This window comes from Lichenostomus cassidix, unplaced genomic scaffold (assembly GCF_008360975.1).
Source record: "Lichenostomus cassidix isolate B80296 unplaced genomic scaffold, HeHo_3.0 HiC_scaffold_35, whole genome shotgun sequence".
Classification (NCBI taxonomy): Eukaryota; Metazoa; Chordata; class Aves; order Passeriformes; family Meliphagidae; genus Lichenostomus; species Lichenostomus cassidix.
In genome coordinates this window covers 70,213-82,780 of record NW_028147256.1, presented here as the reverse complement: position 1 = coordinate 82,780, position 12,568 = coordinate 70,213, and the positions used below count along the sequence as shown (strand labels likewise).

General features: G+C 65.2%; 3 protein-coding genes across 7 annotated transcripts in view; all 3 read right to left on the bottom strand.

The window, feature by feature from the left end:
* LOC146423956 (symplekin-like) overlaps positions 1–797 on the bottom strand; it is a 38,407-nt gene extending 37,610 nt beyond the window's left edge. Inside the window, exon 1 of the mRNA XM_085043969.1 lies at positions 763–797. The gene's annotated coding sequence lies outside the window, so the exon portion shown is untranslated. The remainder of the gene's footprint in view (positions 1–762) is intronic.
* An 883-nt stretch (positions 798–1,680) lies between these two features.
* LOC146423955 (interferon regulatory factor 2-binding protein 1-like) lies at positions 1,681–3,821 on the bottom strand. Of its 5 annotated transcripts, none has more exons than XM_085044042.1 (2): positions 3,624–3,821; positions 1,681–3,553 (listed from the first exon to the last, which is right to left on the bottom strand). In XM_085044042.1, the coding sequence occupies exon 2, from the start codon at positions 3,328–3,330 to the stop codon at positions 1,762–1,764; it is 1,569 nt and encodes a 522-aa protein (XP_084900168.1). In that variant the 5' UTR covers positions 3,331–3,553; positions 3,624–3,821; the 3' UTR covers positions 1,681–1,761. The 5 variants fall into 5 exon arrangements, with proteins under 5 accessions (XP_084900168.1, XP_084900170.1, XP_084900172.1 ...); XM_085044044.1 differs by having other exon boundaries at positions 1,681–3,446; positions 3,683–3,821; XM_085044046.1 differs by having other exon boundaries at positions 1,681–3,350; positions 3,694–3,821.
* Positions 3,822–5,454: 1,633 nt separating this feature from the next.
* LOC146423954 (relA-associated inhibitor-like) overlaps positions 5,455–12,568 on the bottom strand; it is a 24,989-nt gene continuing 17,875 nt past the window's right edge. Inside the window, exons 12-17 of the mRNA XM_085043999.1 lie at positions 11,563–12,062; positions 10,804–10,941; positions 10,054–10,187; positions 8,313–8,479; positions 6,581–6,780; positions 5,455–5,666 (exon numbers count right to left, since the gene is read on the bottom strand). Coding sequence (XP_084900125.1) covers positions 5,628–5,666; positions 6,581–6,780; positions 8,313–8,479; positions 10,054–10,187; positions 10,804–10,941; positions 11,563–12,062 — 1,178 coding nt within the window. The 3' untranslated portion in view covers positions 5,455–5,627. The remainder of the gene's footprint in view (positions 5,667–6,580; positions 6,781–8,312; positions 8,480–10,053; positions 10,188–10,803; positions 10,942–11,562; positions 12,063–12,568) is intronic.

The following is a 12,568-nucleotide window of genomic DNA, read 5'->3' as shown; positions in this document are numbered from 1 at the left end:
CCTAAAATCCTACAGAGACACTAAAATCCTATAGAGATCCCAAAATCCCATGGTAACTCCTCAGCCCCTCACAGCCCCGACATGGCTTTGTCACCAAAAATGTCACCTCAGGGGGACCCAGACCCCATGGAGACCCCATAGAGATCCTATAGAGACCCTCAGGCCCTATAGAAATCCTACAGAAACCCTAAAATCCTATAGAAACTCCTCAGGCCCCACAGAGACCCCTCAGCCCCTCACAGCCCCGACATGGCTTTGTCACCAAAAATGTCACCTCAGGGGGACACAGACCCCATGGAGACCCTATAGAGACCCTATAGAGACCCTCAGACCCTACGAAGATCCTACAGAGACCCTAAAATCCTACAGGAACCCCAAAATCCTACAGAAACTCCTGAGGCCCCACAGAGACCCCTCAGCCCCTCACGGCCCTGGAGGGGGAGGCGACACCCTAAAAATGTCACCTTTAGGGCTCCATATGGCCCTGAGCCCCCCCCGGACCCTATAGAAACCCCGACAGAGACCCCCAGACCCTATAGAAACCCCTCAGGCCCTATAGAAACCCTATAAACCACCCTGCTCCCCTCCGGCCGCTATATTCCCCTTTAGACCCCACAGGCGGCGGTCCCTCCCAGCCCCCCAGGCCCTACAGACCCTCCGCGGTCCCTACAGGCCCCGATCCCCTATAAATCCCCTATAAATCCCATATAAATCCCCTATAAATCCCCTATAAATCCCCTATAGATTTCCCCATTCTCTCACCTCCTCCCGCGCTCGCCGCCCCCCCCTTCCCGCGCAGGCGCGGTGACGTCATTACGGCGCGCCGAGAATGGGGCGTGGTCTCTCCCGGAGGCCCCGCCCCTCGCTGTGACGTCACGCGAGCACAGCCCGCGGGCGGCGTGGGGGAGAAATGGAGAAATCTTCCCCAAAATAACGGGAATTTCCCCCAAAAATAACGGGATTTTCCCCCCAGAATAGCGGGATCGGCCCCGAAAAGACCTCCGCAGACCATAAAGACACCTCAGCACCGAGAGCCCAGCCGGGATCACCCCGGAGACCCCAAAACGGGGAGCCCACCCGGATCGCCCCGGACCCTAAATCCCCTCCAAAGAGCGAGACCCCCACCCCAAAATCCCGCCCGAACGCCGGGACCACCCCCCAAACACCCCCCGACCCCTCTCTGAGACCCTCCCTCAACCCTCACGACGCCCCCCAACCTCCAGCTCCCCCATCGTGAGACCCCCCGCCCAAAACCCCCCCCAAAACACCCCCAGCCCCAAATCCCTATAAACCCCCAAACCCCACCCCAATCAAGACTCCTGACCCCCTAAACACCCTCAGCCCCCAAGACCTCCCCCAAATCCCCATAAACCCCCAAACCCCACCCCAGTCAAGACCCTGACCCCCAAAACTACCCCCAGACCCCCTAAATCCCCATAAACCCCCAAACCCACCCCACCAAGACCGCTGACCCCAAAACACCCCCAGCCCCCCAAATCCCCATACACCCCCAAACCCTCCCAATCAAGACCCCGTGACGCCCCCACACTTCCAGCCCTCCTCCCACTCCCCAAAAAACCACCCGGGACCACCATTTAACCAAAACCCCCCAAAAACAAAACCCCTTTATTTTATTGACCAGCTCTTCGAACAACCCTCCAAACCCCCTCCCTCCCTCCCTCTCCCCCAGGCACTTGTCACCCCCATCCCGGCGACGGGGGACACGCCAGGACGGGACCCCCCACCCCACCGGGCTGTCCCTCAGGGGTCCCTCTCCCGCTTGACCCTCACGTCCCCGGCCAGGATGGCGGCGATCTCGCCCTGCATGAACGCCCAGGGCAAACCGGAGCCGGCCAGCGGGCAGCGGCCGCCGCTCGGGCAGTGCACGGCGGCTCCGGCGCCGCGGGCCCGGATGGCTCGGCGGGCGCACGGGAAGCAGAAGCGGTGCTCGGGCACGGCGGGGCACTGCACGAAGTGCGTGTCCTCCAGCAGCCGCCGGCAGCGCCCGCAGCTCAGCGCCTCGTCGCCGAGCACCCGCGGCTCCGGGGAAGCCTTGCGCCGCCGCCGCGGGGGTGGTGGCAGTGCCACCGCGGGGAGGTGACGCTGCTGCTGCTGCTGGGGCAGCGCCTCGGGTGACGGGGGGTGGCGGAAAAACCGCACGGCCTCGGTGAAGAGTTCCCCCAGCAGCCTCCAGTCCCCGCTGCCTTGGCGTTTCTCGTACTCCAGGTACTTGTAGCCCGAGGAGATGGATTTCCCGGGCGTTCTGAGGCAGTCCTGGAACATCCTCCGCGCCAGGCCCAGCACGCCGTACACGCTGCCGGAGCCGCAGGGGTACTCGGCGAACAGGCGCAGCTCGAAGTCGCCCTGGCCGGGCCGGGGGGCGGCATCGAAGGCCAGCACCCGTCCCACCAGGGCGTGGTCCTTGCGGAAGCGCACGGCGAACGGCGCGCAGCCGGCCAGCACCGACAGCCGCTCCCGCACCGCCCGCGGCTTGCCCGGCCACGCCTCGGCGCGGCCCCGCAGCGCCTCGCTCAGCCCCGCGGGGACACCCGGCGACACGTCCTGGCTCGCGGTGACATCGAGGGGGCGGCGCGGGCGGCGCTCGGTGTAGCCCAGGTCGGCGCGGCCGCGCAGGGCGTCGCTCAGCGCCGCGGGGACACCAGGGGACAGCGCCGGGGTGGCGTCGTGGCGGCGGCGCTCGGTGCCCTCGAAGGTGGCGCGGCCGCACAAGGCGTCGCCCAGCCCCGCGGGGACAGCCGGGGACACCGCCAGGCTGCTGTCGTGGCGGCGGCGCGGGCGGCCACCCTCAAAGGTGACGCGGCCCAGCCCCGCGGGGACGCTCGGGGACAAGTCCTGCGACAGCGACAGCGACAGTGACAGCGCGGCGCCGTCGTGCTGGTGGTGGCGGCGGCGCAGGCGGCGCTCGGAGGCGCCGCGGCCGCGCAGCGCCTCGCTCAGCTCCTCGGCGACACCCGCGGCGACATCCTCCTCGGCGGGCGTCGGTGGCAACGCCAGCGCCACGGCGACCTCGTGGTGACAGCGCAGGCTGCGCGCGGCCTCCAGCAGCGGCTCGATGCGCCCCGCGCCCTCGAAGTTGACGCAGCCGCGGCAAACGGCCTCGCTGAAGTCCCACACCACGGCCCAGGGCGGCTTGGGCAGCTCGCACAGGTGGCACCACTGTCGCCGCCACGCCATGGCCCGCGGCGGTGGCACCGGGGATGGCAGCGGGGATGTCACCGGGGATGGCACCGGGGGTGGCCGCTGCGGGCTGCGGGACACCGAGCGGTCAGCGGCGGGCAGCGGGGAGGGGAGGGACTCGCTCAGGGACATGGCTAGGGGACAGCCCTGGGCTTAGGGACACCACAGGGACACCCTGAGGCACAGGGGACACCCCTCAGTTTAGGGACACCACAGGGACACCCTGGGGCACAGGGGACACCCTTCAGCTTAGGGACACCACAGGGACACCTCAGGGACCCCCTGAGGCACGAGGAACTCCCCTCGGCTTAGGGACCCCACAGGGACCCCCTGGAGCACAGGGGACAGCCCCCGGCTTAGGGACACCACAGGGACCCTACAGGGACCCCCTGGAGCACAGGGGACAGCCCTCGGCTTAGGGACACCAAAGGGACACCGCAGGGACCCCCTGGAGCACAGGGGACAGCCCTCGGCTTAGGGACACCAAAGGGACACCGCAGGGACCCCCTGGAGCACAGGGGACACCCCTCGGCTTAGGGACACCACAGGGACAGCTTAGGGACACCACAGGGACACCTCAGGGACCCCCTGGAGCACAGGGAATTCCCCTCAGCTTAGGGACCCTGTGGAGGTTTTACCTCCAAGTTGCCCCTCAGCTTAGGGACCCCTCAGAGATCCCCCCTTTCAGCACTGGGACTCCTCAGAAAAGCCCCTCAACAAAGGGATCCCTCTGAGACCACCCCTCAGTACTGGGACCCTCAGTGCCCCCTCAGGGACCCCTCAGCTCAGGGCCTCTCCAGAGAATCCCTTCAGCTCACGGCCCCCCCCTCAGAACGGGGACCCTCAGGGACCCCTCAGGGACCCCCTCAACAAAGGGACCCTCAGAGAAGCCCCTCAACTCAGGGCCACCCCTCAGCACGGAGACCCTCAGAGAAGCCCCTCAGAGAACCGCCTCAGCTCAGGGCCTCCCCTCAGCACGGGGACCCCTCAGAGAAGCCCCTCAACAAAGGGATCCCTCCGAGACCCTCCCCGCAGTACTGGGACCCCTCAGAGAACTCCCTCAGCTCAGAGCCTCCCCTCAGAGAAACCCCCCCTCTCAGGGCCTCCCCTCAGCATGGGAACCCTCAGGAACCCCTCAGGGACCCCCTCAGCTCAGAGCCTCCCCTCAGCACGGCGACCCTCAGAGAACCCCCTTAGCTCAGGGCCCCCCCCTCTCAGGACCCCCCTCACCACAGACCCCTCCTCCCCCCGGACCCTCCTCAAGCACCGACCCCTCCCTCACCCCGCGCCCCGCTCAGGGCCCCCCGGCTCCGCTCCGCTCCCCGTTTCCCGGTACGAACCGGCCGCTCGGCGGGCCGCGGCGGCGGCGGCGGGACGGGAAGGGCGGGCTGGGCACTGCGCGTGCGCGGGGGGAGGAGCCGCGCGCTGCGCGTGCGCGAGGCCGCCGGGCGGGACGGGGCGTGGCTTGTGCGGGGTGGGTGTGGTTTGGTTGGGGGCGTGGCTTGCGGTGACCACGCCCCCTTTCTGGCTCCTCCTGCCCCGCTACTGTCGAGGGGACAGAGAGGGGACAGAGAGGGGACACGGAGGGTCAGAAACCCCCCCGAGGGGACAGAGAGGGGACACGGAGGGTCAGAAACCACCCCCAGAGGGGACAGAGAGGGGACACGGAGGGTCAGAAACCACCCCGAGGGGACAGCGCGACCCCCGAGGGGACAGAGAGGGGACACGGAGGGTCAGAAACCACCCCCGAGGGGACAGAGAGGGCCAGAAATCTCCCCGAGGGGACACCGCGACCGCCGAGGGGACAGAGAGGGTCAGCACCCCCCCGAGGGGACATCGCGACCCCCGAGGGGACAGGGAGGGACGGAAACTGCCCCCGAGGGGACAGCGCGACCCCCGAGGGGACAGAGAGGGACGGAAACTGCCCCCGAGGGGACAGCGCGACCCCCGAGGGGACAGAGAGGGACAGAAACCGAGGGTCAGCAACCCCCCCCGAGGGGACACAGGGGGACTGAAACCCCCCCGAGGGGACACCGAGGGTCAGAAACGTCCCCCGAGGGGACAGCGAGGTCCGGGACTCACCCTGTCCCTCTGCCACCTGGGTGTCACCCCCCGGTGTCACCCCGCCGTGTGACCCAGGTGTCCCCCTCTGTCCCCAACCCCCCCCCACCCCGTGTCCCCTCCAGCCCCTCCCCAATGTCCCCTGCTGTCCCCTGCTGTCCCCTCGCCGTGACAAAGACAACAGAGACCCCCTCGGAACGGCCAAAGGTTCTTTACTCCCCAAAAATCCCAAAAAAGGGGAGGGGGACACCCCGGTGACAGCGGGGGGGAGGGGACAGGACACCGCGGGGGGTGGGGACAGTGAGGGGACAGCGAGGGGACAGCGGAGGAGCCGTGCCCGAGCTCGGGGGTCTCTCCAGGACCCCTCCTCAGACTTTCTTCCGCTGCGGCCTCACCCTCGGGAAGAGCTGGGGGAGAACGGGGGGCGGCGGCAGGTGAGACCCCTCCCCAAAAAATAAACGAGCCAAAACCCCCCAAACCATGGGGGGGCTGTGGGACCCTCCCCCAAAAGGCTGGGGGCTGTGGGATCACCCCAAATGAGGTTAGGGGGCTTTGGGACCATTCCCCAAAAGGATGGGGGGCTGTGGGACCCTTCCCCAAATCATGGAGGGGCTGTGGGACCCTTCCCTAAAAGGGTGTGGGGGCTGTTGGACCCCCCCAAAAGAGGCTGGGGGCTGTGGGACCACCCCAAATGGGGCTGGGGGACTGTGGGACCCTTCCCCAAAAGGGTGTGGGGGCTGTGGGACCCCCCCAAATAATCCCTCCCCAAATAACCCTATAAGACCCCTCTCCAGTGACTCTATAAACCCCCTCCCCAAATAATCCCTCCCCAGTGATCCTATAGACCCCCTCCCCAAATAACCCTATCAGACCCTTCCCCAACGATCCTATAGACCCCCTCCCAAAATAATCCTACCAGACTCCTCCCCAACGGTCCTACAGACCCCCTCCCCAAATAACCCTATCAGACCCCCTCCCCAAATAATCCTCCCCAAATAACCCTATCAGACCCCTCCCCAAATAATCCCTCCCCAACGGTCCTATAAACCCCCTCCCAAATAATCCTACAAGACTCCTCCCCAGTGATCCTATAGACCCCTCCCCAAATAACCCTACAAGACCCCTCCCCAATGATCCTACAGACCCCCTCACCAAATAATACCTCCCCAACGATCCTATAGACCCCCCTCCCCAAATAATCCCTCCCCAAATAACCCTATCAGACCCCCTCCCCAAATAATCCCTCCCTACGATCCTATAAACCCCCTCCCCAAATAACCCCACACGACCCCTCCCCAACGACCCCCCGAGCCCCGCTCACCCCAAAATAGTTGCGGGGCACGTATCCCTCGTGGCCGTAGAGAGACCCCCACCACCAGTCGAGCTCCTCGGGGGGCTCCCGGCGCAGCACGGTCACCGGCTCGCCCTCCCGGAACGACAGCTCGTCCCCGAACTCGGCGCTGTAATCCCACAGCGCGTACACCACCCCGCTGTTGAGCACGCCCATGCCCTGCTCCACCTCTGCGGGGACACGGGGGGACACGGAGGGGACACGGGGGGTCAGGGAGGGGACCCCAAAGCCCAGGCGTTAGCCCAAAACTGCCCCGATATCCCCAAATCCCAATCATTAACCCAAATCCCAATCATTACCCCCAAACTGCCCCAATATCCCCAAATCCCAATTGTTACCCCAAAACTGCCCCGATATCCCCAAATCCCAATCGTTACCCCAAATCCCAATCACTACCCCAAATCCCAATGGTTACCCCAAATCCCAGTCATTACCCCAAATCCCAATCGCTACCCCAAATCCCAGTCGTTACCCCAAATCCCAGTCATTACCCCAAACTGCCCTGATATCCCCAAATCCCAGTCGTTACCCCAAATCCCAGTCGTTACCCCAAAACTGCCCCGATATCCCTAAATCCCAGTCGTTACCCCAAATCCCAATCATTACCCCAAATCCTAATCGTTACCCCAAATCCCAATCGTTACCCCAAATCCCAATTGTTACCCCAAATCCCAATCGTTACCCCAAATCCCAATTGTTACCCCAAATCCCAGTCATTACCCCAAAACTGCCCCGATATCCCTAAATCCCAGTCGTTACCCCAAATCCCAGTCGTTACCCCAAATCCCAATCATTACCCCAAAGCCCAGGCGTTACCCCAAAACTGCCCCGATATCCTCAAATCCCAAACTTTACCCCAAATCCCAATCGTTACCCCAAAGCCCAATTGTTACCCCAAAACTGCCCCGATATCCCCAAATCCCAATCGTTACCCCAAATCCCAATCGCTACCCCAAATCCCAATTGTTACCCCAAATCCCCCTCAACCTCCATATCCCCCAGCCCCTCCCAGCCCCTCCCAGTCCCTCCCAGCCGCTCCCAGTGCTCCCAGTGCGCACCAGTGAGGTAACTGGAGCAGTCAGCATAGCCCTCGCGGTACGGGTCAGACCAAAACCCCCTAACATCCCCAACCCCATAACCCCCGACCCCATATCCCCCATATCCCCCAGCCCTTCCAAGCCCCTCCCAGTGCTCCCAGTCCCTTCCCAGTGCTCCCAGTGCGCACCAGTGAGGTAACTGGAGCAGTCAGCGTAGCCCTCGCGGTACGGGTCAGACCAAAACCCCCCAGTATCCAAATTCCCCACAACCCCACAAATTTCCCCCATATCCCCCTGTATCTCCAACCCCTCCCAGCCCCTCCCAGCCCCTCCCAGTGCTCCCAGTGCTCCCAGTCCGCACCAGTGAGGTAACTGGAGCAGTCAGCGTAACCCTCGCGATACGGGTCAGACCAAAACCCCCTAACATCCCCAATCCCATAACCCCCCACCCCATATTCCCCATATCCCCCCATATCCCCCAACCCTTCCCAGCCCCTCCCAGGTGCTCCCAGTGCGCACCAGTGAGGTAACTGGAGCAGTCGGCGTAGCCCTCGCGGTACGGGTCAGACCAAAACCCCCTAACATCCCCAATCCCATAACCCCCGACCCCATATCCCCCATATCCCCCCATATCCCAAACCCCTCCCAGTGCTCCCAGTGCGCACCAGTGAGGTAACTGGAGCAGTCGGCGTAGCCCTCGCGGTACGGGTCGCACTTCTCCACGGCCAGGCTGCCGTCGCTGCCGGTGGTGGCGAAGATGGCAGCGCCGTGTCGCACCAGCGCCACACACACCCCGGTGTCGTTGCACGAGGCAGCGCAGTGCAGGGGGGTCCTAGAGCGGGGAGGGGGCGTCAGGGACCCCCAAAGGGGACCAGGGACCCTCAAAAGGGACCAGGGACCCCCAAAAGGGACCAGGGAGGGGGCGTCAGGGACCCCCAAAAGGGACCAGGGACCCCCAAAAGGGCCAGGGACCCCCAAAGGGGACCAGGGACCCCCAAGAGGGACCAGGGACCCCCAAAAGGGACGGGGAGGGGACGTCAGGGACCCCCAAAAGGGACCAGGGACCCCCAAAAGGGCCAGGGACCCCCAAAGGGGACCAGGGACCCCCAAGAGGGACCAGGGACCCCCAAAAGGGACGGGGAGGGGACGTCAGGGACCCCCAAAAGGGACCAGGGACCCCCAAAAGGGATGGGGAGGGGGCGTCAGGGACCCCCAAGAGGGACCAGGGACCCTCAAAAGGGACCAGGGACCCCCAAAAGGGACCAGGGACCCCCAAAAGGGACGAGGAGGGGGCGTCAGGGACCCCCAAAAGGGACGAGGAGGGGGCGTCAGGGACCTCCAAAAGGGACCAGGGACCCCCAAGAGGGACCAGGGAGCCCCAAAAGGGACCAGGGACCCCCCGATCAGTGGGGGGTGACAGGGATTATTGGGGTTTGGGGTCACTGATCAATGGGGTGACAGGGATTATTGGGGTTTGGGGTCACCAATCAGTGGGGGGTGACAGGGATTATTGGGGTTTGGGGTCACCGATTGGGGGTGACAGGGATTATTGGGGTTTGGGGTGACCGATCAATAGGGGGTGACAGGGATTATTGGGGTTTGGGGTCACCGATCAGTGGGGGGTGACAGGGATTATTGGGGTCCCACAGGAATGGAGATTATTTGGGTTGTCAAGGGGCTGTCGGGGGATTATTGGGGTCACCGGTCAATGGGGTCATTGGGGGTGTCACCAAGGATTGGGGGGTGTTGAGGGCTTTTGGGGTCACCAGTGGTTAGGGGAGTATCGGGCAGTTATTGGTGTCCCCAATCCATGGAGGGTGACAGGGATCACTGAGGTCCCAAATCAATGGGGTTTTTTGGGGTGACCCCATCACTCGGGGCTCTTTGGGGCTTTTTGGGGTCCCCAGTCCATGGAGGCTGTTCGGGCAATATTGGGGTCCCCCATCCCCTATCCCTGTCCCACCCTCCAAGCCCCCAATGTCCCCCAATGTCCCCAGTGTCCCCAATGTCCCCAATGTCCCCAACGTCCCCAATGTCCCCAATGTCCCCAGTGTCCCCAATGTCCCCAGTGTCCCCAACGTCCCCAATGTCCCCAACGTCCCCAGTGTCCCCAATGTCCCCCACGTCCCCAATGTCCCCAATATCCCCAGTGTTCCCAATATCCCCAATATCCCCAATGTCCCCAATATCCCCATTGTCCCCAATGTCCCCAATATCCCCAACGTCCATGTCCCCAGTGTCCCCAATGTCCCCAACATCCCCCATGTCCCCAACAACCCCCATGTCTAACATCCCCAATGTCCCCAATGTCCCCAAATGTCCCCATTGTCCCCAATGTCCCCAATATCCCCCATGTCCCCAGCATCCCCCATGTCCCCAATGTCCCCGATGTCCCCAGTGTCCCACCATCCGTGGCTGTCGGGGGAGTTGACGTTGGCGCCGCTGGCGATCAGGAAGTCCACGATGGCATAGTTGGCGCCGCAGATGGCATTGTGCAGCGCCGTGATCCCCTCGTCGTTGGGCTGGCTCGGGTCGTTCAGCTGGGGACAGCGCCCTGTCCCCTCACTGCCACCCCGGCGACACCCCCGCCGCACCCCCCATGGCCCTGCTGTCCCCCAGCCCTCGTCCCCACTGTCCCCTTATCGCTGTCCCCATTGTCCCCCAGCCCTCGTCCCCACTGTCCTGCGTCTGTCCCCTGCCCTTGTCACCGCTGTCCCCACTGTCCCCCACTCCATCCTCACTGTCCCCCACCCTCTGTCCCTGTCCCCGCTGTCCCCACTGTCCCCCGCCCCATCCCCACTGTCCCCGCTGTCCCCTGCCCTTGTCCCCACCGTCCCCCAGCCCTTCTCCCTGTCCCCCACTTAATCCCCAGTGTCACCCATCTGTCCCCACCGTCCCCCCGCTGTCCGCTGTCCCCCGCTGTCCCCCCGTCCCCGCTGTCCCCCAGCCCATCCTCACTGTCCCCCACCCTCTGTCCCTGTCCCTGCTGTCCCCTGCCCTTGTCCCCACAGTCCCCCAGCCCTTCTCCCTGTCCCCCACTTCATCCCCAGTGTCTCCCCTTGTCCCCACCGTCCCCCCCGCTGTCCCCACCGTCTGTCCCTGTCCCCGCTGACCCCCTGCCCTTGTCCCCTCTGTCCCCTGTCCCCAGTGTCGCACCTCTGCCACCGCCTGCTGCACCACGTCGAGCTCGCCGGTCAGAGCAGCGTCCAGCAGCAGCACCAGCGGGTTCAGGCGGACCCGAGCCCCGGGGCGGCGCCGCGGTGAGGAGGGGTCGCGCAGGGCCGAGCGCAGCTCCTGCCACACGGGGACGGGTCAGGGGACATCGCCGGGACACCAGCGGGCATTGGGGACATCACCCGGGACACCCCCGGGCACTGGGGACATCGCCCCGGGACACCCCAGGGACATTGGGGACATCACCGGGACACCCCCGGGCACTGGGGACATCGCCGGGACACCCCAGGGACATTGGGGACATCATCGGGACAGCCCCTGGGCATTGGGGACATCGCCCCGGGACACCCCCGGGCATTGGGGACATCGCCCCGGGAATCGGGGACATCACCCCGAGACATCCCACAGTATCCCAGGGACCTTGGGGACATCCCCAGGGCACCCAGGGGACTCCAGGAGACAAGGACGCCTCGGGGGTCTCCAGGTGACAACAACCAGGAGGGTCTCAGAGTGACAGGGACACCTCAGGGGTCTCAGAGGGACAAGGACACCTCGGGGGTCTCAGAGGGACAAGGACACCTCGGGGGTCTCCAGGGTCTCAGAGGGACAGGGACACCTCGGAGGTCTCCAGGGGACAACGACAGGGGAGTCTCGGAGGGACAGGGACACCTCGGGGGTCTCCAGGTGACAACGAGCAGAGGGGTCTCCAGGCGAAAACGCCACCGCGCCGCCCCCACTCACCGGCACCTGCGCCGCCCCTCCCGGCGGTGCCACCGGCGACCCCGGCGGCGGGCTCTGCCCCTCGGCCACCGCCACCGGAGCCGCGGGAAGCGCCACCCCCTCGTCCCCCGGCGGTGTCGCCGCTGTCGCTGTCGCCGTCCCCGCGGGCGGCGGGCGGTGCAGCAGGCGGGTGATGAGCTGCTGGTACTGGCGGGTGCGGGAGGGCGGCACGGCGGGCGCGGGGCTCTGCTCCATGGACCCCCGCCGCTTCAGGGGCCGCGGCATCTCGGCCAGGACCCTCGCCACCTCCTGGAACTCGGGGACGCGGCGCGCCTCGGGGGGCAGCAGCGGCTGCAGCCGGGTGGGGCTCAGGGGTCGCTCCAGGGGTCCCTCCAGGGGTCCCTCCAGGGGTCCCTCCAGGGGTCCCTCGGGCTCGGCGCCCTGCAGGAGGCGCTCCAGCTCCGCCTCGGCCTCGGCGGGGGGCGGCGCGGGGGGCTCGGGGGGCGCGGGGCGGCCCGGGGCTGGGGGGCAAAGAGGAGGGGGGTGTCCCGAAATTGGGGGAGGAGGGGGGAAAGGCGCGGACCCCTCCCCAAATTGGGGGGAGAGGGGAGAAACCCATAAATCCCCCAAATTGAGGGGGGAATGCAGAATCCCCACGGACCCCTCCCCAAATTGGGGAAGGAGGGGAGAAACCCATAAATCCCCCAAATTTGGGGGAGGGTAGAACCCCAAGGACCCCTCCCCAAATTGGGGGGGAGGCGGGTGGGTACCCCTGAATTGGGGGAGGAGGGGAGAAACCCACGGACCCCTCCCCAAATTGGGGGAGGAGGGGAGAACCCCATAAATCGCCCAAATTGGGGAGGAGGGGAGAAACCCCGTGGATCCCCCAAATTGAGGAGGAAATGCAGAACCCCATGGACCCCTCCCCAATAACCCCTTTTAATCTCCCCCAAAATTCCTTTTAATCCCCCCAAAAACCCCTTTTTGTCCCCCCAAGCCCCCTTTCTATCCCCCCAAATCTCTTTTT

Bases quoted from the DNA above. Each gene is read 5' to 3' on its own strand.
- LOC146423955 (XM_085044042.1), bottom strand. From the start codon at position 3,330: ATGTCCCTGAGCGAGTCCCTCCCCTCCCCGCTGCCCGCCGCTGACCGC.